At 40.8% G+C, this 25,575-nt stretch overlaps 1 protein-coding gene across 1 annotated transcript; it reads right to left on the bottom strand.

Annotated features, from left to right (window-relative positions):
- Window positions 1-4,871: 4,871 nt before the first annotated feature.
- LOC134656658 (uncharacterized) lies at window positions 4,872-23,254 on the bottom strand. Its single transcript, XM_063512222.1, has 10 exons — window positions 23,108-23,254; window positions 21,195-22,509; window positions 14,793-14,979; window positions 14,024-14,164; window positions 13,622-13,693; window positions 10,232-10,328; window positions 9,684-9,782; window positions 9,275-9,423; window positions 7,571-7,744; window positions 4,872-5,028 (listed from the first exon to the last, which is right to left on the bottom strand). The coding sequence occupies exons 1-10, from the start codon at window positions 23,168-23,170 to the stop codon at window positions 4,872-4,874; spliced, it is 2,454 nt and encodes an 817-aa protein (XP_063368292.1). The 5' UTR covers window positions 23,171-23,254.
- Window positions 23,255-25,575: the final 2,321 nt, after the last annotated feature.

Raw genomic sequence — 25,575 nt, 5'->3', positions numbered from 1 at the left:
AATGTGACATTTTAACTAACTCTGTAAATTTTCATTGACCCCATTTCACAATTCATTCAACAATTCTCAGTCACCTTGACCCCTCACTGCTATTTGAGCAGGTCAAAACCAATATCAACTTCCTTTGATGCTTTCAACGTTTCTCGTATCTCGTTTGTTCCACCTCGTACTCCAGCACATGATCATTTTAAAATAAACAAAATTCTTACACTTCCTTCTCAATACATTTAATATGACTTTGCAAAACACGTTAATGAAAACATAACTACATTTCCGTGCAAACAGATCACTCGCACAAGACAGGGATCAAAAAATCAACTCCGAACTCATCCTATTAGACTGACCAAGTCATATGGTTGGTAAAGTTTTACTTGTCATTAACTTCTGTCCATTTTAAGAGAATTACTCCCATACTGTTCTTAATGTTATTTCAATTTGTTCATTATGTTAAAACTATTTGCAGTATCTCTCATTAACCACGTCGACATTTTAAAAGAGGAATAAGACATTAACATTTACTGCGCAACCCGATCGAAATAATACACGTACTTATCCGTGAAATATTTAAAATACTTGAAATGTAAGTACTCAAACCCTTTTCATGTCTTTACATTACAACCTTCCAGACTCAGTCTTACATAGATTCAAAATGCTTGTTATCACAAAAACACAACAAGAACTACCAGAATATTAATAAAAAAAATCTGTGGAGCTGTCGCTAGTACGACATAAATCCTCTGCACTCTCACGATATCTATGCCTACTTTTTTCCACTATAAACATTTTAACATGATCTGCAATAAATGATCAACATTAGCCTGTCAGATCCACATCAGTTTATTTTTTAACTTTCAATAACGTACACGCGCGCTATACTATGTATTTTACTTGTTCCAAACATCTCTAAATTTTCAAATTTAAATAAAAAGTCATCTTCATCAGACGCATACCCGCGTTACACAAAACGAAACTCCAATAACGCATGCTTAAGTAGTACAAATGACGCACTTTCGTGTCATATAGAACTTAACCTCAATGACGCCCCAACGTCAAAAATTCAGCTTCAATGACGTCTCCACGTCATACAAAACAACATCAATGACGCCACAACGTCACACAAATGACAATGCCATGTCATACAAGTGACGCTTCCACGTCACACAAATGACGCCTCCACGTCACACACAAATGACACCTCCATGTCATACAAATGACGCCTCCACGTCACACAAAAGACGCCTCCACGTCACACAAAAGACGCCTCCACGTCACACAAAAGACGCCTCCACGTCAAACAAAAGACGCCTCCACGTCACACAAAAGACGCCTCCACGTCACACAAAAGACGCCTCCACGTCACACAAAAGACGCCTCCACGTCAAACACAAAAGACGCCTCCACGTCACACAAAAGACGCCTCCACGTCACACAAAAGACGCCTCCACGTCACACAAAAGACGCCTCCACGTCACACAAAAGACGCCTTCACGTCAAACACAAATGACACAAGCTGGCCTAGCCAAGGTTACATTCGCTATCGCTTCGACAACGAAACGCTTTGTGTCTCTCTATCACTCTTCCATATTAGTGCGACAGTGACAGTTGCGTTTCGATCGCTACGAAGCGTAAGCGATTGGCATTTTGGCTACGCGGCAAGCTCATATTAACGTCGATTTAAAGTATCAGGATCCCTGTGCTATTGTTATCTTACTAATGTCATATTTATTTCGTAAATGCACTGCATTGCACAATACTACTTATACGGTACTCATTTAAATTAATTGTAATGATTATATTGTATCATAAAATATTATTAGTTTGCATATGACAAAAAAAAAACAAATAGGCTTTAACCGAGAGGAACAAAGTACCGTTGTCACTAAAAATTGCTGGACAAAAACTATAGGTTATAGTTAATCAGTTCAGTTTCAATGAACAAGGCTTATTCCGTCCCAATTAACCGCGATATGCTACACATGTACTATATTTTATGAAATAAATAAGACATAATTCAATAGCACAAATTTCCGATCACTGATCACCAGCACAAGCCCACACATCAATCTGTAATCATAAAACACAAAAAGATCAAAATAATAGGCATTTCAAATATGTATTTATCTACTCATAAATGTATCAAATTTCTTACGGCGTTGCAATTTGATGACAATAATTTTGATCATTTATAGTAGATAATAGGTACATATAAAACAATAATCTGTGCTAAATAGCCATTAAATCGACGGGTACATAACTATTAACTTATGAACTCATTCCAAAATCAAAAGTCTGCCGCTTTAATACTAATACAATAATTATAATTTCATTGTAGGTAGATGTCGTAATAGCAACCGACTAAAATAATTGTACCATTCAAATGATATCGAAAATTATGGTTATATTCCAAATACTTTTGCAAATAACACGTACCTAGATCAGATACTCTAATTACTCATCCATCTAAGAGTATATAATTAAATATATAACTTTTTACCGTTAGCAAAATGTAGGTTACCTACCTTCATTAAAACAAACCAAACTAAACTCAATACTTTTACAATGAATTGATGTAAAATTTTACTTTGTCGCTGATTATACAACTACCACTCATGTATAATAAAACTACCTTATATTTTTTTTTTTTTGCATTAAAATATCTTGATAATTTAAAACAACACTACAAAGCAACAATGTAAAGAAAGTCTAAGCTTCTTACAGCTACAAAACTGCATTCGAAACACATAAACTACTCGAGGTTCATAAAATCAATCCATTATGTAGGTACTTAGGTACCTACTATTGAAATAAAATAAAGACAACTTACGTTTTTATTCTACCGATCGAATCTAAAAATCTTATTGTGGGTTAGTGGTACGTTAACACTTCTGAAATATTATAAATTTATCTATGATTGTTCTAATTATAAAATGGTGGTGCCTCTTTAACTTTGCTCACCCGTTACCATCAAGATGTTCTCTCTTTGACTCCCCAATCCAAGTGAACGAGTCTGCACAACTGTCCGTTTAACTCCCACTTACCCCTACCACTTGCTAACTCAAGTGTTGCCAGGTAAGTCATTAAACATTACCCATTACCCTAATATTAAATTCAGGTATTTTCAGAAAGTTGCCAAGTAAAATTCATATTTGCTTACACTTTTTGATATAATTACCAAAAATCATGACAGGTGTTTCAAGGCCACGCCGCCGATTCGCCGCCGCCGCCGACCAATTTTGACCGGCGCGCCGCCGCCGGCTAAATGCCTATCGGCGCTCATATCTAGACGTCATAAAGTCGCCAGTACAAACTATTATTTTATTTTCTTTTAAACATACCATGTGGGATACCAAATGAAAGGGCTTTGTGAGTAGATCACAAATATATAACACACTGTACCTTTTTTAATACTTGGTCTAACTAATTTATAGAAAACGTTCAAAAATTTTAACAATCCACAGTTGACTTCGAACTGCTCTAAATTGAAAATGGCTGAATAGATTAGTCCAAAATACATACCAAGTTACTGTGATTATCTTTTACATAATGTTAAAAAATAATTAACAAGATATATTAAAAAATAAGAAAAGTACATCAAGTTGAAAAAAAAGTATAATTTTCTGTTACATTAAACTGCAACTATTATTAAAACAAACAAAAAAACCCGACTGTTGACATATATTTTTGTATCACGTCACGAGATATTTTTAAACAATCAAACATAATCCATAAATATTATACGCTGACAAAGTTACGAGCAAAAGCTAGCACAAGTTTTGAATGTAGGTTAGGTATATATCACGTATAATATAGGTACAGAGTTAAACAACTAGCTGGTTTTCCACTACAACATTGACGCAAACATAACTACATCCACGCGTTAAAAATATCTAGAAATAACGATGATAATATATTTATCTGGTATGGAAAATAACATGAATTGTTATGCTTAACGGCGATATTAGCGTCGTTACGTTACGGGTGACGGGTTATGATGACAATAATGATTAAATATTACAGCATACCTAATGATAAACAATACGACAATGCAGCGCACAGCGCACCGCTCGCGCCACCCGTTGACGCAAACCCGCGGGACACCACTACTACCGTCATTTACAGTCATTTACGTCATTGTCACCTTGCCTTTTACGTTCACTCGCTACAAGCATATGCGACACCTAACCTATCTAGTTAGTTCTGACACTTATGACTTAGGTAACGGGTTCGTACACTGCGCAAGTACAAGTTTACAATAATACTAATTACCCATCCATTTAAATCCTTTATTCATGATTTTTAAACCAACATCAAATATACACTCAAACCTACATAAACATGAAATATACACAACACGACTTACAAGAAAACCTGTAGTGACAATCTTTATTCAACAATGTGTTAGTAATATATCTCAGATGTCTCCTTAGGACCGCAAGCCCTTAATGCACTGGCACATCAATAACTCCTTGTATTATATAGACTGTACTGTACTAAAATGTTCACATTTCACAAAAATCCGCTAATTCTTCGTCGAGATGAAAATTAGTGAAAGTAGATATATTATACCTACTTGCTATAGATAGCAACGAACCCTCTATAGTAACGAACAGTAAACTGTTTAGGTACATTCCGTGGGGCTTAGTCAATTTGTGTAAGAATGTCCTATAATATTATATTATCTGGTACAATAAATCCATATCAAAACCTATTACGATATCAGTATTATTCTCCTATTGCCAAAACACAACTAAATTTATCACCGTTATCAACTTTATAGACGAAAACACTGAACTACCACAACATGCACCCTCGGTGCCGGGTCGATAGGCAGGCAGAGTAACAATAATAATGACATACTTGTGTTGTATTGGTCACCGGCGCGGCGCGGCGGCGGCGGCGGCGGCGGCCAGCGGCGGGTCCAGCTTCTTCATGAGACGGCAGGCGGCGCGCGCCTCCACGTCCGCCAGGAAGAACGCCTCGAAGCCCGGCAGCGGCCGCAGCAGCGCGTACAGACGCTCCGCGTACTTTCTGACACAACCAAACATCCATGTTCACGAACACGTTTAGGTATCGGCGCTCTGACCGTGACTAAAAAATGTATGCTAGGATTACATCCAACAAAAAATGCTACTACATGGCCTGTTTAATCTATAACTCTATACCAAAACAAATAACGGATATGGATTATAACAATTTTTGCAAAAAACTTAATTTATGGTTGAAAGAGCAGTGCTTTTACTCAGTTAAGGAATTCTTAAAAGAAACCAACTGTAGATTGAATAACTATGTGCAATAAAGGGCAATTTAATTGTATGTAAAATGGTTTAACTAATTATAATTTAATTAATGCAAGTATTCTGTAGGAAATCCGTTAATATAATTATACTCATTTTGGTAATTAGCAATTTATAAATAGTGACATTGTTATTAAGTAATAATTAAGCCCTTGCTACACGGTCGCCGACAAGCCCCGCAGACCGCGTGGCCTTGGTCTGGACGGACCGTGTAGACAGTTGTTTCCAACAAAATTTGACCAAAACTGACCAAGGTCAGACCAAGGACAGACGGTTAGAAGGCTTGTCGGCGACCGTGTAGCAAGGGCTTAAATCTGTGAAATGTAAATATAGAGTAAATGCATGTTAGTAATTAAGTATGTATAGTAAATTTGCACGCCGTAAGTCGGCAGAATTGTGCTGGACTTATATCTCTATGTAACATCTGTGTGTCATCAACACATTCATTACATTAACAAAATTGCCTAACAAAATAAAATGCTGTATTTTTTTACCTATTGTATCTGAAGCTATATAAACTAATTACAGGCATAGATATACCTTATTATATTCTATTGTAAGTCTTTATTCTTCCGAGTTGTAAGTACATAATCCAGTAATTTTATACATTTTGCGTTTGCGTCAAATCCGGTAGTTCTGATTTTTTGCAGACTTGTTTATGATGTTGGCCCAATGAATAATCCAAGTTTGTGACCTCGAGCGCCGAACGCAACTTTATCAAAAATCGAAAAAAACCGCGAAAATTTCGTTTTTATTTTAGTTTTGGGCGATTCTAACCCTAAAGGACTAGTTTTTGATAGTACCTTCCTTAGATGTTTTTAAAGAAGACTAAATTTGCTACAATACGAGATTAGAACTGTCTCTGTAGATTGAACAGTTTCTGAGATAAAGGCTTTCAAAATTTAGATTTTTTTTGAAATAGAGCTCGTAAGCTAAGTGAGTGCAGTGAGTATGCACTTTTGACTCAGGCGATGTCGCTTGGCACGATTGTTCCTAAGGTCAAACAAAGCTGATTTGGCCCTAATTTTCATACAATTTAGGGATGAAAACATTATATTCATACTTTTAAAGCCAAGTTAAGTGTTTTTTTTAAGATTTTTAACTTTTGACTTTGGCCATAATTACATTTCTATGGAAATCGTCACTCAATCCGCTTCATATTTTTACAAAAAAATGTATGAATGCTTTGAAGTGATACTTTATAGAATAAGTAGGAAGCCCTAAATTATATGAAAATCATATATAACTTGCTCTAGTTGCTAAGAGCAGGAAGAAATATAGTTTAGATTGGACCTGGGGATCTGACCCTTTCCCCTCCCTTTTTGGGGGGTAGGCACTGTACGATCTCGTAGCTACTGGGCCAAATCAGCTTTGTTTGACCTTAGGAACAATTGTACCAAGCGGCATCGCCTGAGTCAAAAGTGCATACTCACTGCACTCACTTAGCTTACGAGCTCAATTAAAAAAAAAAACCTAAATTTTGAAAGCCTTTATCTCGGAAACTGTTCAATCTACAGAGACAGTTCTAATCTCGGATTGTAGAAAATTAAGTCTTCTTTAAAAACGTTTAAGGAAGGCACTATCAAAAATAAAACCGGCCAAGTGCGAGTCGCGGAGGGTTCCGCACCATCAACAAAAAATAGAGCAAAACAAGCAAAAATACGGTCACCCATCCAAGTACTGACCCCGCCCGACGTTGCTTAACTTCGGTCAAAAATCACGTTTGTTGTATGGGAGCCCCACTTAAATCTTTATTTTATTCTGTTTTTAGTATTTGTTGTTATAGCGGCAACAGAAATACGTCATCTGTGAAAATTTCAACTGTCTAGCTATCACGGTTCGTGAGATACAGCCTGGTGACAGACAGACGGACGGACAGCGGAGTCTTAGTAATAGGGTCCCGTTTTTACCCTTTGGGTACGGAACCCTAACTAGTTCTTTAGGGTTATAATCGCCCAAATCTAAAACAAACTCGAAATTTTAGTTTTTTCGTTTTTTGACAAAGTTGCGTTCGGCGCTCGAGGTCACAAACCTGGATTATTAATTGGGCCAACATCATAAATAAGTCTGCAAAAAATCAGAACTACCGGATTTGACGCAGAAGAGCCACGATACGAAATTCTACAATTTCACTGGATTATACACCGTTTCAAAGCAATCTAGCTAGTCGTTTTAAAATGAGAGCGTAGCTACGTTTGTATGGAGAATCGAGCTCGCTGCGGACTCTTAAAGCCTACTCAGAGCTAACTGAAACGACCGCTCGCACCGACACCGACCTGGTGTCCTGGCTGCGGTCGTCCAGCAGCGCGGCCAGCGAGCGCAGCACCAGGCGGCGCGCGTCGGCGGCGGAGCGCGGCCGCGCGCGCAGCAGGCCGCGCCCGCCCGCCGCCAGCGCCGCCGCCACCACCAGCAGCCGCGCCGCCGCGCACCGCACCAGCCCGCTCTTGTGACTGACAACAGACAATGTTGAAGGCGTCGTTCGTGAACTACCTGGTCTACATATTAGCGAGAACGCTTCCTCCGAATGCTGAAAGGGAATGCAAAATATACTCTTTGCTGATGAGCTGATTTTGTAAACAAAAAAAATATTGGCCATCAAGGGTTACCCCTCAGTCCGACCCCATGGCGCAGAACCCCATGGTTAGTTTGTATGGAATCACAATGAAATAAGGGAATACAGCAAAATTTTAATGGGGGGGTGCAGGTAAGGGGGGTGAAGCTGTTGGATCTGGGTAGCTCCGACGCTGCGGCAGAGCAGCGTTCCGCCCTCGCGTGAACTCCCTCCACACCTCCGTTTTCACAATTGCTCTCTAGGGTTAGGACAGCCAAGACCACCTGGAAAGTGGGGTGCTCTGATTCGGTTTTACACAACCTTAACATTTAGGTAACGATAACATTTTGGTGAACTTGAGATTTTGGTGTCCATAATATTTTCGTGATCTTTTTTTTGCAAATCAGTTTTAAAAACTTGATCATTTAATTATGTAAGTACTCCCCATGCTGAAACACGTTGAAGACTAACACTCACTCGGCACCGTAGAGGCAGAGCGAGGTGAGTGCAGGCGCGGTGGCGGCGGCGGCGACTACTGGTCGAGCACGAGGTTGGCGGCGCGGCGTAGCGCCGACGCCATGCTGCCCGTCTTGCCCATCAGCAGCGCCGCCAACGCCTCGTCGAAGACTAACACTCACTCGGCACCGTAGAGGCAGAGCGAGGTGAGTGCAGGCGCGGTGGCGGCGGCGGCGACTACTGGTCGAGCACGAGGTTGGCGGCGTGGCGTAGCGCCGACGCCATGCTGCCCGTCTTGCCCATCAGCAGCGCCGCCAACGCCTCGTCGAAGACTAACACTCACTCGGCACCGTAGAGGCAGAGCGAGGTGAGTGCAGGCGCGGTGGCGGCGGCGGCGACTATCTGGTCGAGCGCGAGGTTGGCGGCGCGGCGTAGCGCCGACGCCATGATGGCCGTCTTGCCCAGCAGCGCCGCCAACGCCTCGTCGAAGACTAACACTCACTCGGCACCGTAGAGGCAGAGCGAGGTAAGTGCAGGCGCGGTGGCGGCGGCGGCGACTATCTGGTCGAGCGCGAGGTTGGCGGCGCGGCGTAGCGCCGACGCTATGATGTCCGTCTTGCCCTGCAGCGCCGCCAACGCCTCGTCTAAGACTAATACTCACTCGGCACCGTATTAGAGGCAGAGCGAGGTAAGTGCAGGCGCGGTGGCGACTATCTGGTCGAGCGCGAGGTTGGCGGCACGGCGTAGCGCCGACGCCATGCTGCCCGTCTTGCCCAGCAGCGCCGCCAACGCCTCGTCGAAGACTAACACTCACTCGGCACCGTAGAGGCAGAGCGAGGTGAGTGCAGGCGCGGTGGCGGCGGCGGCGACTATCTGGTCGAGCGCGAGGTTGGCGGCGCGGCGTAGCGCCGACGCCATGCTGCCCGTCTTGCCCAGCAGCGCCGCCAACGCCTCGTCGAAGACTAACACTCACTTGGCACCGTAGAGGCAGAGCGAGGTGAGTGCAGGCGCGGTGGCGGCGGCGGCGACTATCTGGTCGAGCGCGAGGTTGGCGGCGCGGCGTAGCGCCGACGCCATGCTGCCCGTCTTGCCCAGCAGCGCCGCCAACGCTTCGTCGAAGTCCTGCGCACAACATTCCAAGTACCAACTAATGTAACTCTCGCTTTTTATTCACCGAAGCGTTAGCGGAGGTCTCCGTTTTGACTCGGGCAATCTGCTTTCGTATGTCCGGATCCAACATCCGTTCCGCAACCGATTATGGTATTTTTAAGTACTTAAAGAAATGCTTGACTTGAGCGAAAATCGACTTTTAGAAGACAAAATAACCAGTAACTATTACTAGTGTAGGTATGGGCTCTACTTGCGATGTTACAGTAACTCACCGGCCTCTTGGTGTAGCCGGTGTGGCTGAGCAGCGCGGCCAGCGCGGCGCACGCGGTGCGCGCCACGCGCGTTCGCGGAGACTCCACTTGTGCCGTCACCTGAGTTGATATTAACTGTTATTATACCTACATATTTATATTAAACAGGAACTTTATTAACGCACTTATTACCAGCCATACGCATTTGCGGTTGCAATGAATATACCATCACGCTCCGCAATTGTTGAGCCGTTTAGGGTCCTAGCCAAATTGGATGATCAATGCTTACGCTATGGAATGTCCAATTTAGCTGGAACTCTAAATGGCATAACAATCACGGAGCGTGACTGTACCTATAACAGTATACCTACGCTGATTGTATAAAAAGGGGTCGAGTAAAGGGAAATTAGTTTCTATCAATCGGCTTTAAAAATGAAAGCCATAGAGGATAAGATTAGATCGCGCGGTGTATTCAAATGTGTATGTAATAACGGCGAGTGCTGTGTTGATAATGGTGAAGTGTAGCTAAGTGAAATGTTGATTAAAATAAAAACATGGTATGCTAATACCAGTCGCAGTAGGTCGGCGAGGCGGTGCTCGGGCACGGCGGGCCAGAAACCGCGGAACAGCCGCGGGATGTCCTCCATCACCTCCACCGCCGCCGCCCTGACACCACCAACACTAACATTATTATAATAGGTACACACATGCTCATCTACATAAGTTAATCAGGGCACATCTTGTTTTATATTAATACAATTTGAACTTAATCCATTTCGGACTGACTGAAATTAATTATATTCTAATATAACATATATTATCAAACATTATCAAATTCAAATTCAAAATGTTTTATTTGCAAATATAGGTAGTACATACAGTGATGGTAATCTTACAATAAGTGGTGTTATGTCGCTATATTTGACCAACAGGCATGCAAAAAACATGTGTACATATGTAGAAATGATTTCAATTTTAAACATATTATTGTACCTATGTTTAAGATTAAAATCTCTCCAAAATAGGTTGTCTTAAATCTAGATTAAAATAATGTGCAGAAAATAAATATATCGATATCAAAGGAATTAAATGACATGTGAATCTAGACACGCGGTAGCGTGTCCAGCCAAGTTCAAAGAAAAAGGAACTGGCGACACAGCAACCGTGTGTAATATTACACGAACCATTTCGAGCTACTTTTGACGCCTTCACAACTTGAAACCTACTTAACCTACACACATGAAATTTGGCACATGTATTCAAGTCCCTTAGCTTGTACAAAATACAAAATTTCATAAACATAGCTCAAACAGTTATTGATAAATTAACGTTTAAAAATCGGCATTTTTGTGACTGACTGACTTATAGATCAAAAACCTAACCCACTTCCAGATGACCTAAAAACTTGAAATTTGGCATCAAGGTAGACTATTAGGTGTACATAGAGGGAAAAATCTGAGAACTGGAAATTATTGATATTTAGATGGAAAAAAATTATTAATACTTATAGACCAAAAACCTAACCCAATTCTAGATGACTTAGAAACTTGATATTTGGCATCAAGGTAGACTATTAGGTGCATATAGAGGAAAAAATCTGAAAACTGGAAATTATTGATATTTCGATGGAAAAATAATAATTAATACTTATAGACCAAAAACCTAACCCACTTCTAGATGACTTAGAGATAGATTTGGCATGAAGGTAGACTATTAGGTGCATATAGAGGCAGGGAAAAATCGGAAAACTGGAAATTATTGATATTTCGATGGAAAAAAAAAAATTAATACTTATAGGCTAAAAACCTAACCCACTTCTAGATCACTTACAAACTTGATATTTGGTATGAAAGTAGATTATTAGGCGTATACAAAAGAAAAAATCTAAAAACTGAAACTTTTTGACAATTAACCGCGTGTTAGCGAGGGTCTCCTTTTGAGCTTAGGCAAACTGCTTTCATGATGAATACTATAGTAATTTCTGTACAAAAAGTAATGATATCCCAACAAAAACATAAATGTGAAATGAGAGCCAAGTTCAATATTAAGACTATGTGTCGTTGTTGACTCGCCGACAAAAGAATTGAGATCTATATGGTAGTGTTGAGTCGCTCACTCGTGAGGCACCTCATTTGTACCACTCATTTTGTTAATTTGTCGCAGTACTTCGTACCGAAAAAATGTCTTACTTCACTCCTCTATTCATTTTACTTGATTCTAAAATTATCTTTCTCCTAAAAGTTCTATTCTTAACCTCCAGAATTGCACTCCAATTAAATGTTACTATTTATTTATTTATAAAGGAAGTGATGAATACATAAATATGTATATACATTAAATATTTTTGTCGCCGTTGGAATTAATGGAATAGTCGACGCTGAAAATATGCTAGTACCTCACCTCATTTGAAGTAAGACATTGTAACACCTCATTTTAGAAAATGAGGTACTCATACAAACTCATTTTAAATTGATGTCCTACCCATCACTACTATATGGGTGCCAAGTTCTGTGCTGTGTAGAAAATCCTGAAATTATAAAGGATTTGTCTTGGCTAGTTTTTAAAAACAAACCAAAATTTTGAAAAAGTAACATAGATAAATACCTATATATTACCTATATGCTTATCCGTAAAAACTAGCCAAGACAAATCCTTTATAATTTGTCAAAAATCAAAAATGAGAAAAAATAAAAAAATAATATTCAAATAATCCGAGAGACAATGTAGCATTTATCTGTTAAGAATGTCATCAATGCACGTTTGAATTCAATGGTATTCTTATTTCTAATTGTGTCAGGTAGTTTATAATAAATTTTGGTTTATTTGGTTTGTTCCTCGGATTCACCATCGACGCCAAGCTGAAGTGGAAAGATCACATAGACAACTTGTGTGAAAGGTTAGGCAGCGCTGTGTTTGCGCTGCGCAAACTGAAACCAATTGTCTCAAATGACGCCTTAATACAAATATACTACGCGTATTTCTTTTCACTGATGCACTACGGTATAATCTTGTATGGCAACTCAACCGATTCAGACCGAGTATTTATACTGGAAAAACGGGCTGTAAGAATATTGGCGGGTGCGAGTTCGAGGCACTCGTGTAGAGAGCTCTTCAAAAAATTTAACATAATGACATATTACTCGCTATACGTCTACGAAATTATAATGTTTACGCGTAGAAATATTGACCAATTTAAACGGTCAACTATGCTCGGCAGAATAACCCGTCAAACGGGACGATTACTACCCGTGCCGAGGCGGCTAGCGCTACTCGACAAGAACCCGCGAGTAATAGGTCCGTCGCTGTATGAACGTCTACCCGCCAGTATCAGAAATGAGACCGATGACGACATGTTTGATCGCCGACTTAGGCCCACTTGCACCATTTCACTAACCCGGGTTAACCAGTCAAACCTGGAGTTACCATGGTCACCAGTACAATTTGACACTGGGTTAACGATTAATCGCTTAACCCAGGGTTAGTGTGATGGTGCAAAGAACTATTATTAACGACATCGCTGTACTCTGTAAAAGAGTACAGTGAACAATACAAATATTAAAAATGTTTACTTGACATTAATTTGAAATTATTGTTTTATTTTATTTTGGTTTTTTGTATTCATTTTTGACATTTTATTTATGGAACTTGACATTATATTACCTAGGAAAGCCCTAGTATTATATACAAAATAGTTTTAGATTTTAGTTAAGTTGTACGACATTTTAATTTTATTTCTATTTTATTTTTGACATTATTGATTTCACAATTTACTATTATTTTTATTATTCTTTAAATTTTGTTTGTATACACTTGACGATCTTTTTGTGAATTTCTGCTATTTTTAAGGAAGTAACATGTAAATTTTCAAACAGAAATAAATATTATCTATCTATCTATTATAAAAAGGATGATGAGTGGTGAAAAGATATTGAAAAATAATTGTGTTAAAGTAAACCTACCACTTCGCGCCGCAGCTGTCGCTGCTCTCGTACCGGCTCACGTGTTGCTCGAATGTCATCCGCGCGCAAGTGCTAAACAAGTAACATGTAGGTAAGTAGGTGTTAACTTTATAACAAACTTTTGATTTTAAATGGAGTATGATGGTGCATTTGGCGATATTTTGTGCATGGAATTTAACCAAATATAATACCTTCGTCAATTTGCAAACGTGAGAACGTTTGTATAATGACGACGCCGTTTGTAAAATGCCGAATCTTACAATTTGCTTGCGACATAAAGAACGCCTTAGTCTTCACACCACAGCATTCCATCGTTTTCTCACGTTTAACACCATCATATTTATATTAGGAATTAGTCAAGTCGATATCTTCATCAAGCGCTGGTACGGCAGGCAGACTGACCTGCAGGCTTGCCGCAGGCGCGCGATGACGTCGGCACACAGCGCGTCGCAGCCGCGCGCCGCCACGTCTGCGCCCGCGCCGCCCCAGCGCGAGTGAGCGCTGCCCGGCGACGAGCTGCGGCTATACGGGCTCGAGGTGCCCCTGCGCAATGGTAGATACCATCAGCCACCATCATAAATCAATATACCTACGTCCTACCTACAGTTAAACGAGCAATGGTAAATTTTGCCAAAAAAAAAACCGGTCAAGTGCGAGTCAGACTCGCGTTCCAAGGGTTCCATGCATTAAGTCCGACTCACGCTTGACTGCACATTTCTAATAGGTTTACCTGTTATCTATAGGTGTAAAGAACTATTTTGTGTATTTTTTCAAAATTTTAGACCCAGTAGTTTCAGAGATAAGGGGGGATGGGGGGAATAAAAAAAATCCTTACAATGAGCACTTTCATTTGATATGTAACACAATATAGTTTGAAAAACTTTATTTTTTAATTTTCTCATTTACCCCCCAAAAATGGCCTCCATGTTTAAAATTCAATTATTTACGTTACACGTCCATCTTTGGGTCACAAACTTGACATATGTGTGCCAAATTTCAACTTAATTGGTCCAGTAGTTTCGGAGAAAATAGGCTGTGACAGACGGACGGACAGACAGACGCACGAGTAATCCTATTGGGGTTCCGTTTTTTCCTTTTGAAGTACGGAACCCTAAAAAACAAAGCATAAAAAAGCTCTTAATTCTAAAGCTTAACCAAAACTGAGTCTTACGAGAACTGGTGGAGCAGGCGCTTTTTGTGAGCTGGTGGCATCTTGAGTTGCTGGATTTTGCCGCCGATGCTGATGGTGTCGGGCGAGCCGGCGCGCGGGTAGCGGGGGGCGGGCGCGCCGTCCCCGCGGCTGGCCGGCGCCGGCGCGGGCTCCACGAGCGACGGTAAGCGGTGCGGGTCGGCGGGACCTACGAACAGTACGAACCCTACAACAATGGTGACACACCATCTCTCTGGCAAACAGTTACTGAAGCTCTTATATCCTTCCATATGTGTTACTAATGTCCCAAATACTGTAGAATAGGGACAAAATATAATTTTCTCCAATGGATCCAATCCGATCCAATGGATGAGGATCAAAAGATTGTAATATGCTCGGAAATGTTCACCTTATTGTAGCAAAAATAGTACGGGAAGTTCTTCGTTATTGTCAAACTCTAATAAAAAAAAATCAAACTATCCATGTCCTGTTCTAGCGGACGGGAAGTAAAAAAACACTACAGTAATAACTTATTACTGTAGTGTTTTTAGGGTTCCGTAGCCAAATGGCAAAAAACGGAACCCTTATGGATTCGTCATGTCTGTCTATCTGTCTGTCTGTCTGTCCGTCCGTATGTCACAACCACTTTTACCGAAACTATAAGAACTATACTGTTGAAACTTGGTAAGTAGATGTATTCTGTGAACTGCATTAAGATTTTCATACAAAAATAGAAAAAAAACAATAAATTTTGGGGGTTCCCCATTCTTAGAACTGAAACTCAAAAAAAATTTTTCATCAAACCCATACGTGTGGGGTATCTATGGATACTATGGATAGGTGTTCAAAAATGATATTGAGGTTTCTAATACCATTTTTTTCTAAACTGAATAAGTAGTTTGCACGAGAGACACTTCCAAAGTGGTAAAATGTGTCCCCCCCCCCCCTGTAACTTCTAAAATAAGAGAATGATAAAACTAAAAAAAATATATGATGTACAGTCGACGTCAAAGATATGTTTACACTTTTGCACCTTACTCCTTTGTAATAAGGCGAAAAACGTAAAGATATCTTTGACGTCGACTGTACATTACCATGCAAACTTCCACCGAAAATTGGTTTGAACGAGATTTAGTAAGTAGTTTTTAGGGTTCCGTACCCAAAGGGTAAAAACGGGACCCTATTACTAAGACTCCGCTGTCCGTCCGTCCGTCCGTCCGTCCGTCTGTCACCAGGCTGTATCTCACGAACCGTGATAGCTAGACAGTTGAAATTTTCACAGATGATGTATTTCTGTTGCCGCTATAACAACAAATACTAAAAACAGAATAAAATAAAGATTTAAGTGGGGCTCCCATACAACAAATTTGATTTTTGACCGAAGTTAAGCAACGTCGGGCGGGGTCAGTACTTGGATGGGTGACCGTTTTTTTGCTTGTTTTGCTCTATTTTTTGTTGATGGTGCGGAACCCTCCGTGTGCGAGTCCGACTCGCACTTGGCCGGTTTTTTTTGATACGTCATAAATCCCCTAAATACGGAACCCTTCATGGGCGAGTCCGACTCACACTTGGCCGCTTTTTTACTTTTTTTTTAAATAAAAAACGCCAACAGCCATTATTATAGCCGCGAGCCGCGTCTAATACACGACCCGATCAGCTATCATTTCAAGCTACTATAGGATAGAGTGAGATAGTAAGATAAACGACCTTACTTGTCTCGTTCTTACAAGACCGTTGTGCTCGTGTATGATCGTGCGAATACTGCTTAATAAAATCAAAGATTATTTTTATATTTTTTAAGGATCTCATCCGTTGAATAATTTTACGGTTTAGACTCACTTGTTTTAAGTCACTCGCGCGACATGTTTCGGAGAGCCTAGGTCTCCTTTCTCAAGCACTAACAGTGCGAGCAGCGTTCACGACGGCCGAAACATGTCGCGCGAGTGACTTAAAACAAGCGAGTCCAAACCACAGAATAACTAATAGTACTACCGTACAGAAAATTCACTCCTTCACAAAAGTCAGATTTAGGTATAAAATTACACCTATATCGCCGCCTGCAAGCAAAATTGAAACTTATAACCGCGCATGAACCGTGAATCTCCTTTGCGCGCCGCAGTTTTATGACCGAGCTGTGAGTGTCGGCACGGGGTTATCACTTGACAAGTTTTTATACCTAAAGTCTATTTTTTTATTCGGTAGACTGAAATGACAGTTCATAGTATGAACATAAAATGTAATTTCTTACTATGAACTGTCATTTTAGTCTACCGAATAAAAAAATGAGACTTTTATACCCACTGATTTATTATTTTTAAGATAAATATGTAGGAATTACAAACGTTGATTATGTAAACATACATTTTTTATCCGGAGATAGTATGTCTGATTCTCACGGAAGTAAGTTTCGAAGCCATTGTGTATTTTCAATTTTGCGCGAGCGCCACGTGACACGACTATCGTGCACGCCGAGCGGTAGCCCACTGCCATACGCCTGTCCGGTGGGCGCGCCGGCCAAATGTACCTAAACTGCGGAGTGACACCCCCCTGTCCAAACCGTAAAATTATTAAATGTTAGTATGTCTCACAACAGTTTAAATTCGATCTCACCCGTGTTCCCGTGTTCATAAAGCTTATACGAGGGGTGTTCAAAATATTCTCGGTATGAGAATGAAAACAAACAAGTACGAAAAGTTTGATATTTTTATTTATCAATATACTCCCCCCCTATGTTCATTGTTCATACACAGAGATGTGACTTATTTGAAATACTTGTATTTAAAATGCAAATACTAAATGCAAAATACCTATTTTGTATTTTGTATTTAAATACCTTTTGAAGAAAACTATTTTGTATTTTATTTGAAATAGTTTTTGGGACCTATTTTCTATTTTCAAAATACAAAATACTTTATAGTAGTTAATGTAGGTAGGAGTTACAATCTCTTCTGATGTTACAATCCTGGCAACTCTCTCATACTGTTGAATCTGTTTAGTAACGTCGCACATGACCACAAGCGTAGCGAGTGGTTAAAAAAGTGGAATCTTGAGTGTTGCGAGGGTTTCAAGGTACGAGAGGAGAACAAACTTTTCTGCCCTGATGAAACTTTTTTACACAAACGAGACGTTTTCATCACACTAACGAGAGGCATTATACTAGCTGTAAAACATTACAAATCTAAATTAATGCTTTTAAAAATTGTCCGTTATAAACCATCATCCATCCATCCTTCCGGTTAATATGAGCAAACAACTAGAAATTTGCACTTAGAGGACTGATTGACACAGTACTGTTTTCAAAGAATGAAGAGAGTCTTTTCAATTCGGATATTTTGAGTAATACTTTTTAATTCAGACGAGGTATTCACTATTCAGAGTACCTTTTATCGCAAAGTATTTGTATTTTTAAAAAGTATTTTGAAAATACCTATTTCGTATTTTGTATTTTAAATACAAATTCAAAAACTATTTTGTATTTTGCATTTGAAATAGTATATCAAGGAAGTATTTGTATTTTGTATTTAAATACTTTTTATAAAGTATTTTTCACATCTCTGTTCATACACTTAAAAGATCGATCAATTATTTTTTTTAATCCCTCGTAAAAATATTTTTTATCTTTCGTGTAAAAATGCTCCTCCACTGCCGCCTTCAATGCTTCATCGTCAGAAAATTAATTTCCACGCAGATCCTTTTTAAGATTGGGGAGCAAAAAGAAGTCGCTGGGGGCTAAGTCCGGACTATACGGTGGGTGAGTAACAGTTTTAAACCCACATTCAACAATAGCTGCCTTGGAAATATGAGCAGTATGGACGGGGGCGTTGTCATGCAGAAGCAGAATACCTTTGGTTAACTTTCCTCGCCTCTTTTCTTTAATTACATCCTTTAATTGACGTAGAATGTTAGCGTAGTACTGTCCTGTGATATTTACACCTTTTTCTTTATAATCGATTAGTAATACTCCTTCACAATCCCAAAATATCGTGGCCATGACCTTGCCAGCTGAAGGGATGACCTTGAACTTCTTGGGATGAGCTGAACCCTTAATGTGCCACTGCATGGACTCTTGTTTACTCTCTGGGTCATAATGATGAACCCAGGTTTCATCTCCAGTAACTATTCTTTGCAGCACCTCATCAGGATTTTCACCGCACAGGTCAATAAAATCGGAACAACAAGCTACACGCATGTCTTTTTGAAGCCGAGTCAGCATTCGCGGAACCCATCTTGCACTTACTTTTGACATATTAAGATGGTCATGTATAATATCATGTACGGTACCAATAGAGAGATTGGTTACTTGTGCTATAGATTTTACCTTCACTCGACCATCTTCCAATATAAGTTTTTCCACTTTATCAATATTTTCTTGTGAAGTAGCTACTACAGGCCGGCCAGGTCTAGGGTCATCTTCAATACTCTCCCTTCCGCGTTTAAACTCGCTTGACCACTTTTGAATGGTAGATAAAGAAGGAGCAGACTCACGGTAAACACAATCCATTTCCTCTTTTATGGTTTTTTGATTTTTACCCTGTTTTGTCAAGAATTTTATCACGCATCGATGTTCTAATTTAGTTAACATTGTCAATTCGCACATGATGTTCATGTTTGTTCAGCAATTGCAGAAAAACAAAAGACTATCTCGGTTCGAATTATACTTTTTTTTAATGTCAATGAATAAACCTTAGCGGCCAGTAACGAAAGAAATTTTAGAAGAGGTCGTAAGATATCAATACCGAGAATATTTTGAACGCCCCTCGTACATAGTGGATTTTCTTTTTGGGTCAGTGAGGGCAGCTACCAGATCCCATGCTGCTACGAGAAAACGGCCTTAGAAGACCTTCCTTCGATTTCAAATTAATGAAGATTGGCTTTTACAGATTTTGGACAAAACATAGGTACAGAATTCGAGAAAAAGGTAATTTTTGACAAACTTTTTTTTGATGCCAATCGATCCCATTCCTATTGAGGATCAAAAGCTTGTAAGGAACCAAAAAAAAATTCCGGCTAGAAAAGCCACAAATCGAGGAAAACTTTTCCTATACAATTTGTATGAAAATTAAAACTTTTATTCTTTACATGCTATTTTTGTAGGCCAACCGATGGAACCGTTGGAACCGATTGGCATACAAAAATAGCATGTGAAATATAAAGGTTTTATCATTTTCATACAAATTGTATGGGAAAAGTTTTCCCCGATTTGTGGCTTTTCTTACCGTAATTATTATTTTTTGGTTCCATACAATCTTTTGATCCTCAATAGGAATGGGATCGATTGGCATCAAAAAAGTTTGTCAAAAATTACCTTTTTCTCACACCCTGTATGTATTTTCCAAAATCTGTAACCGGCAATCTCCATCAATTTGAAACGAAGGGAAGGTCTTCTAAGACCAATTTCGCATAGCTGTACGGGATCTGATAGCTGCCCTCACTACCCAAAAAGAAAATCCACCCTGTATATAGAATAATATAGATGGTCAAGCAAATCTTGTCAGTAGAAAAAGGCGCGAAATTCAAATTTTCTATGGGACGATATCCCTTCGCGCCTACATTTTTCAAATTTGCCGCCTTTTTCTACTGACAAGATCTGCTTGACCATCTATAGTTTGTCAAAGGACTTTCTCATTTCAAACATAGACAGAGATAATCATACTTCTTTGTCTTACTACTAGCACCCAAAAGAAAAGGATGGGTATAGTTTTCCTGGTTCTTACTGACTGACAAATTGGTTTTACCAACTATCATCATCTTCCTCGCCTTGTCCCGGCATTTTGCCACGGCTCATGGGCGCCTGGGGTCCGCTTGGCAACTAATCCCAGGAATTGGCGTGGGCACTAGTTTTCCAACCTTTCCAACCCTTATTGGGATTAGTCCGGTTTCCTCACGATGTTTTCCTTCACCGAAAAGCGACTGGCAAATATAAAAAATGATATTTCGTACATAAGTTACGAAAAACTCATTGGTACGAGTCGGGGTTTAAACCCGCGACCTCCGGATTGCAAGATTTGCAAGTCGCACGCTCTTACCGCTAGGCCACCAGCGCTTCTAACCAACCAACCAGCAACCAACTATTACTGCTTTTACCAACTATATTGCACAATTATATCGACTGAACGAATATTGAATGGTACTGAATGGCAGAATAAGTTTGTGCCTTTAACTTTTAAAAATTAGGTAATTAAAGAGGGAAATTATTTTTGACATTTTTGATGTCAAGGTTCGATTTGAGCATGATTTGAGTGATGCTTAAATTATTATTATTTTACCTTATTTCCTCGCATGTTTGGAGAAAAGCACTATATATGCCTCGGCAGGAATAACAATTCGTGGATTCGTCTTCTTTGTCGGACTCCGCTTCGCGTCGTCCGTCAAAATCGAAACTCATCCACGAATTGACCTTTCCCGGCCTCTGCAAGAATGTACTATTCTTACCAATCCTGGTAACAACATTGGCGTGTTCCCCAGCTGCCAGGTCACTGGCGGCGTCGGCGCGAGCGTGGTCGCGCGAGGCGCGCGCGGACGGCGCTCGGGCGCCGGGGCTGTAGGGGCGCCGCCGCGGGCTGCCGCCGCGCTCACACCGGCCGATGGGAGGCAGTCTCCATTGCTCTTTACTCTCACCCTCTGCGGACGGCTGGATCGTCCTCGGCTCAGACGTTGTGACACTATTTCTGTATCGGCTTTCTTTCGGTTGCGTTCTTGTACTGTTTCGCCGTGACACCGAGCTCTCCTTCATCGTTTCTTCGGACAAAGTGGACAGAGCGCCGTACCGAGGAGTATCAAACTGAGGTCTGTCAAACGAACGCAAATCGAAACTTTTCTCTAGATTTGTGTACAGCTCCTCGACGTCTCGATCCACGGATTTCGGGACGCTCCCGTCGCTGTTGTCATCGTGCCGAGTGCGGTTGTCTTCGAGTGAATCGGTGAAGTCCGTATCGTATTTAGAAGTATTATTGTCACTAAGGTCGGATTGTTCAATTTCCTCTGTAGACTTAGTTTCTGATTCGTCGTCGATTATCCTCAGTGTGCCGGAATCGTCGGAGCCGCTTCGCGAGGGGCCTGGGCCGGCGAGCGGGTAGTGCTGGACGCCGGCGAGCGGTTGCCGGACGCCGGCGCGGCCGCTCACTCTCGAGGGAACTTCATTTCTCGTGAATCGTGTCTGCGACCCCGTTACTTCTATCCTGTATTCTATAGTTTTGTTTTCGACAATGGATACGCGGGAGGTTTGTGTTTCAATGGCATTACTGTCTGTATATATTTTTACGTAATTTGTCTGAGCTAGTTCGAGTATGGTTTTGCTGGTCTGGGTACAGGTCTCCTGGGCGTGCAATGAGTATTCTATAAGTAGTTGCGCGGTGTCCGGGTTTTCGTCGACGGCTTGGCACTCGGACAGCTCGTCGCTCGCGTCTGCGAATCCTTCCTCTTGAATGGGCTCCGCGGCGTCAATGGTGAATTTCTGGTTCTGGCTAACGTTGGACGTGCTCTTGAGACAGATGGCATCGTAGCGGAGGGCGGGACGGGCGCGGGTGGGTGAGGGAGAAGGGGAGGGTGAGGCTGCTGGGTCACTCCCGCTGTCGGCCGCTAGCACGTATGTGCGCCGCGACTGCTTATCCGACGACAGCGACTCTTTGTCCGAGGATCCCTCCGTACATTCTTGAGAGTCCGCATCCGTCGTCGCGATGCTTTTCTCGCAATCTGTCTTGTTTACGACGCAAATCAATTCACCCAAGCATTCTTCCTCCTGAAATGGAAGGAAGGATAATATTCTCTCAACAAACAAAACTCTAGCAATTATCGCAATGCCTTCATATATCTGTCGTGTCTTACGGCTCGGTAACGACATTGAGCGACTTACGACGGCGGCAGCGACAACCATATAGGTGGGAACGAAAGGACCGATCGCTGTGTCTCGCTCAAACCTATGGTTATTGCTGCCGCCGTCGCAAGTCGCTCAATGTCGTGGCCGAGCCGTTAGGGTGGTATTCCATCCATCTGTCCAATATATTTGTCCAATGTCATTGCATCTCACTCTCTCATTAAGCAAAATACGAGACAAAATACACATTGGCAAAGAAATTGGACAGGTGGAATATTAGATACCACCCTTAAAATACAAACCTGAACGAAAATTATCCAAAGATAATACATAATAAGACGCAAAATGCCGGGCCAGAGCAAAGGGGCGGGGCGAATTTAGAAAATTTCAGTGGCAATGAAAGGGTTAGTTATAGCTACCTACAGGTTCTTTACATTTCAGTGTGGATCGTGCTACAAATATTGGTCGAGAGCTTTATGTATGAATTGAGTGTAGTCCTCGGACTGATGAGGGGCCAACTTACCATGATCCAACTACTACACGTGAATGTGGCTATAGAGAGCTTGGTGCGGCTCGCGCAACACATTTTGTTACTGGCGCGAGCGGCAGGCGCGACCCAACATGCTCGCAGCCGTTTACTTATATTTAAGTGCAATTTTGACGCAACATGACGACTATGCGACTTTGAAACGAGAAAACGTCAAGGCGTTTTTTTTGCTTTTGCGATGCGAGCTTCATTGGTGATATTACGATACTCTTTGTGTACTTTGTGTTGTGTGTCAAAGAACTGTCTTATTTCAAACATAGACAGAGAGAGTCATACTATCTTTGTCTAACACTAGTACCAGCACTCAAAAGAAAAGGATGAGTATAGTTTTTTTATAATATTTAAAACCTTCGCGTTTTGAACATTTTTATTGTCAGTGTGCACTCGGAAAGGTCTCAATAAATTATTTTTTTTTATGTCTACCTACGGCATCATGAATAGTTAATTAAGATAACTGAAGAGGTATTTTGTCGATAAACAATGTAAAATGCAATAAAATACTGGTTTAATCTTGAAATAAAATCACAGCGAAACATTAATTTCTACTTTGACCACCTGTTGTGAAAAAAAATACCTACTAGAAAAGTAATTAGAAAATAACGTCTTTTTATTAAACATGTCATGCAGATTCAAAAATGGTATAATACATGTACCTTCCTGCAATAAAATAGGAATTATTATCATTATTAAATTGTACAACGGGACTTATAATAATAATAATAGTAAGCCCCCAGGGCAGCTTGTGGCGAGCTGAATGGGAAGTGACGTCCCTTATTGGGTCCCATACCTCCGAGAGTCGGTCAGGCCCCTCTCTCCGGCTTGCCTTCATTGGCCGGTCGGAGTGAACACTGAGCAGGGGCCGCAGGACTAGCTCTCACCTCTGGCTTGCCTTAAGAGCCAACAGGAGTGGTCATTTCTCCATACAAACGTACTCGACTGTTTCCTCCGTGGGTTTTGAAGCTAGAGCAATGATTTTTTCAACACAGATTAATATTGTCAATATCTGTGTCGGACCGTTTTGCTTTTTTTGATATTTTTGTTTTTTAAGGCGCTAGAGCCCTTCAAAAATGGCCAAAATGACCTAATTGACTATGCCGCAATGAGAGGCATGCTATTCAAACTGACATCAATTAGTCAAAAAAGCAAAACGGTCCGACACAGATAATGTCATGAACATTTAGATTTCCAAATTTGGTTACGATTGGTTAAGTTTTGGAAGAGGAAACAGTCGAGTACGAAACCTCGATTTTTGATATTTTTACGCAGGATTTTTCGCCTTGTCCTTATCGCACTAGTTTTAGGAGCCGCTTCCGTTAGCGAGACGGGTATATTTACCTAAAATATTTTAATCTTAGCTCCTGTTGGCTCTTAACCGGCCGTCCAGAGTGGGGTGTCAGAGCTATATGCTCGCAGGGTGGAAGTGAAATTTGCGTAAGCGCGAGTTGGCACAGTGGCTGTTTCCAGCCACTGGGTAGAAAGCGGTGTACACCTCTCCACACCCTGAGCCGCTCATGCAATGTTGTCCCCGTGTCGCTCCGTGCGAGCGACCGTTTTCGGGGACCCATATAGTGAGTTGGCGAGTCACCACCTGTCCATTTTTTTCGTGTTTTGAACATATGATCAGGGCAGGTGCCATAGTCTTTTCCATAGTCCCAGTTACCAGTCCATTAGCATCTCAACCCAATTATTTTTATTCCTTTTCTTGCAATAGTCCTACACTAACCGGGGCTTGTAAGGACAAGCCCCAAGGGGGTGCACTACTATAGCGCATACAGGGATAATCGTCGGTTAGTGTCACATAACAGAGTAAATTGTCTATTTACAAGGGGCCTCTACGTGTTGGCTTCGGCCCCACGCACGCCTATCAATTGTCCGGGACCCCATGGTCCCGAGATTATGTAAATGACAGACATAATTGTAAAAATAACAACACCTTGAAGATATTTATCCATTTATTTTCTTGTCTTCTTCCAATTCACAATAATCTCTTCTCTTGACAACCGCCTGCTAGCACGACTCAACAACCAAAGAGAGCTGTCCGCCAAGTGTCTTTCTTTTTATACCCAACCAATAACAGTCTTCAATTTCAAACTACCCTTAACTTTAAAAACTTATTAAGTAAGTATGCTAGGTCTTATTTCAAACTACCCGTAACTTTAAAAACGAATTAAATAAGTATGCTAAATACCAAAAACCCTACACTCGTCCATCCTGACTCCGTGTATGTCCTCATACACGTGCCAGGTGGAAACCCTACACTTGGCCGACAGACTACGTATACTACTTAACAGTGGATACACTAATCGCATAGGATACGAAACAGTTTCAATCAGGCATCAGCAAGTCAAAATCTCAAAAACATCATCTAAATAACCTTTCGTATGCCTGCCACACAATTTGGACTAGAATTTACAGTTTCAAGGTTATTAATTCAGTGGTAAATT

The sequence above is a fragment of the Cydia amplana genome, chromosome 2, assembly GCF_948474715.1.
Source record: "Cydia amplana chromosome 2, ilCydAmpl1.1, whole genome shotgun sequence".
NCBI lineage: Eukaryota > Metazoa > Arthropoda > Insecta > Lepidoptera > Tortricidae > Cydia > Cydia amplana.
Note: the sequence above shows the minus strand (reverse complement) of the source record. Positions and strands in the feature narration are given on the sequence as shown.